The 3683-nt window shown below is 39.5% G+C and overlaps 1 protein-coding gene across 1 annotated transcript; it reads left to right on the top strand.

The window, feature by feature from the left end:
- The first annotated feature begins 494 nt into the window (after positions 1-494).
- On the top strand, positions 495-2987 carry LOC145828514 (heat shock cognate 71 kDa protein-like). Its single transcript, XM_082936268.1, has 3 exons — positions 495-1823; positions 2052-2249; positions 2610-2987. Exons 1-3 carry the CDS (start codon positions 495-497, stop codon positions 2985-2987), a joined length of 1905 nt encoding a protein of 634 aa, XP_082792394.1.
- Positions 2988-3683: the final 696 nt, after the last annotated feature.

Genomic DNA, 3683 nt, shown 5'->3' with positions numbered 1-3683 from the left:
TATTTATGTAATTCGAACGTCAATACTTTTTAATAACGTGTTTTAAAACTTAAAAACTAAATTGAGTAATCATCATTATAAAGTAAGTAAAATTCAGTACATACTATCTTAACACAAAATGAGCTTTTTAAAACTTACACGGTACTTACAAAAACAAAAAAGATTGATGTGTTGGTGAAGTTTATTACTTACGGTAAATAAAAACATTTACTAGGTTTTCTTGTTTATGAGTGTTTGATCGATTACAAATGAGCTAGAATAATAAAAATATCTAAATGAATGATAAAACTTATTGTTTAAAAAGTAATTCTTTATAAAGTGGTTGTTACTTAAGTTGTTTGTTTCGTTTTGTATTCATGTAGTTACGAAGTTTGGTAACTACGCTTATGCTAATTTCGCTTTTAACTTACAATTAATGAAAAAAATGTAAATTAGTTTTTTGTTAGAGTTGTTCCTTGTTCGTTTTAATTTGTATCGATGTTGTATATACAAAAATGTCGAATAATCTTGCGATCGGCGTTGATCTCGGCACGACCTACTCATGCGTGGCGGTTTTCACCAACAATCGAGTAGAAATAATTCCTAACGAGAACGGCAACAGGATCACTCCGAGCTACGTGGCTTTCACCGCGTCAGGCGAGCGGGTCGTCGGCGACGCGGCAAAGGACCAGGTCACATCGAACCCGACCAACACGATCTTCGACGTCAAGCGGCTCATCGGAAGGAGCTACGGAGAGGTTACTGCTCAGGACGACGCGAGGCACTGGCCGTTCAGAGTCGTCGACGAGAACTCAAAGCCCAAAATCGAAGTGGAGTTCCGCGGGCAGACGAGGACGTTCCACCCGGAGGAGGTAAGCGCCATGGTGCTGTACAAGCTGAAGGAGACGGCCGAGAGGCACCTCGGGAGGCCGGTGACCGACGCGGTGGTGACGATACCGGCCAGGTTCAACGACTCGCAACGGCAGGCGACGAAGGACGCGGGAGTAATCGCCGGCCTCAACGTCCTCAGGATCGTGAACGAGCCGACGGCGGCGGCCATCGCCTACGGGCTCGACAAGATGAACTCGGAGGAGGAACGTCGCGTTCTGGTGTTCGATCTCGGCGGCGGCACTTTCGACGTCAGCGTTCTGGCGATGGACGGCGGCGTCTTTGAAGTTCTTGCCACATCGGGGAACACCCATTTGGGCGGGGAAGACTTTGACAACCGGATGGTCGACTTTCTGTCGCTCGCCTTCAAAAAGAAGCACAAAAAGGACATGCGGGCGAACAAGAGGGCGCTGAAGAGGCTGAAGGTGGAAACGGAAAAAGCCAAAAGAGTTTTGTCCGTTGCCGAGGAAACGACGATCGTCATCGACGCGCTGTTTGACGGAAAAGATTTTCACGAGGCTGTGACCAGGGCCCAGTTCGAAGATGTTTGTTCCGATCTATTCAGGCAGACTTTAGATCCGGTCACTGTGGCCCTGAAAAACGCCAAAGTTACTAAGGACCAAGTGGACGAAGTCATCATGGTCGGCGGGTCGACCAGAATACCCAAGGTTCGATCGTTGCTAAGCGACTATTTTGGAGGCAAGCAGTTGCACACGGACATTAACCCCGACGAGGCCGTGGCTTACGGAGCGGCTGTCCAAGCGGCCGTTTTAACCGGAGTGAAATCGGACGTGGTTGAAAACGTGTTGCTGCTGGACGTGACTCCACTGTCGTTGGGTATTGAGACCGCGGGAGGATACATGGCTGTCCTGATATCCAGAAACACCAAAGTGCCGACTAAGGAGACGAAAAGGTTCACGACTTATCAGGATAACCAGGAAAGTGTCATGATACAGGTAAAGGCTTGACAAAAAAAAGCGATAAGTTTCTATATAGATTAGATTTTTTTAATCTGGATGAATAAATGTCTTTTACAGAATGTTTTAAGAAAACTTATTAGTAAGTAAAATTAAAACTGTACTAAATCTAACATGTGCCATTAGTTTTAGAATTTAAAGTTACAAGTTGCGGTATTTTACTACACAACGGTGTTAATAGAAAAAAAAGAACCACACAACTTTCAGGTGTACGAAGGCGAAAGATCAATGACCGAAGACAACCACTTGCTGGGCAAGTTCGAGCTTTTAAACTTGCCCAAACTCCCGCAAGGAGAACCGAAGGTAGACGTAACGTTCGACGTTGACGGGAGCGGAATATTGCAGGTGAGCGCGGTGGAAACTAACAGCGGCGTCATCAACAACATCACAATCAACAACGACAAGGTGAAATTGTTTCTATTCTGCTGCAATATTTTATTATAATTTATTTATTTTATTTTTTATTGTGTTTAGTAAAACTAAAGAAAAAATTTGTAAGACGAAATCAAACCCGTTGAAGGCAGTCTTATGTGAAGTTTTATTTTTGTTTTGATGAATAAACGGTCGGAAATATTAAGTATTAATTATGACAACATTTGTAAAATAGTATAAGCAAAATAAGTAAAAAATGTTGAAATGTACCTACAAATCAGTTGTAGTCTTTTTTGCTTTTATTATAAAGACACCAAAAAACTTTATATTTTTATGTGAATTGTATACGTTATTAAATATATTAGCGCTGTGGTTTTAATACAAATTACTCAGGGACGGTTAAACGAAGAAGAGGTTGTTCGGATGATTGAAGAAGCTAATATGTACAAAACAGATGAACAAAAAGAAGCTGACAAAGAAACAGCAAAACTGTTTTTTGAAAGGTTCTTGAGCAAAGCAGAACAATTTTCGATAAACAAGAAAAGCACTTTAAGCGAGCAAGATGAGTTAAAGCTGAAAAAGTGTATCGAAACCGCTCGTGATTGGATGAGAAATAACTTGCAAGCCGAATCGGAAGACATTAGAAAAATGCAGGTTGAAGTTGAAACAGATCTGATGCCGATTTTGGAGAAAACTGAATCTGTTGCCGGAACTTCAGCGAATCTGCCTGCTGTTCAACAGGGTGGGCCTGAAATTGAAGACTCTGATTGAAAGTTAAAAATACTGTAAAATGTTGATGTCGAAGCTTTAAATCGAACAACAATAACTTTTTATCCAATTTGATTGACAGCTTGTATTTATTTTAGATAACATTAACTGTTCATTTTTTTTGAGTTTAGAACGAGTTAATGAACATCTATTTAAGGCATTAATAAAACAAAACGAACACAATATTAAATTAAAACAGTTATATTTAAAAATATTTACAGAGAAATGTTATATATTATTATTTATTGAACGATAAAAAACGCTCAATAAGTTTGGTCCAAGGACCTGGTGCACGAAAAAACCTTTCGGTTATCGGGTCATACACCAGAACAGTTTAACGTCATAAACAAGGATAAGGATAAACAAGGCATTCTCATTTAATCGTTTTTAAAAAATAATTTCAAGTCAAGTAATTTCAAAAGCTTTTTTCATATTTCGCTGACAAATAACGTCATAATTGCAACACTTTTTGTCTTTTTTCTTGACTTTTAAATAAAATAATTATGAGAATGTCGTAGTATTGATTACTGGTATTTCAAATAGCTAACATAAAAAAGACAACTAAGTTGTTAGAGTTGTAAAAAGAAAATTTAAACGAAATTCGCATATTTTACAGCATATGTATAGTATTTACCAGTGGGGTTGCGTGGTATTTTCTTAGGTGGTGCAGAAAATAAAAAAAATGCCGAGTTGTCCGTG

This window comes from Thalia democratica, chromosome 2 (genome assembly GCF_965202585.1).
Source record: "Thalia democratica chromosome 2, ktThaDemo2.hap1.1, whole genome shotgun sequence".
Lineage (NCBI taxonomy): Eukaryota > Metazoa > Chordata > Thaliacea > Salpida > Salpidae > Thalia > Thalia democratica.
The sequence above is the reverse complement of the archived record's forward strand: the minus strand, read 5'-3'. Positions and strand labels throughout refer to the sequence as shown.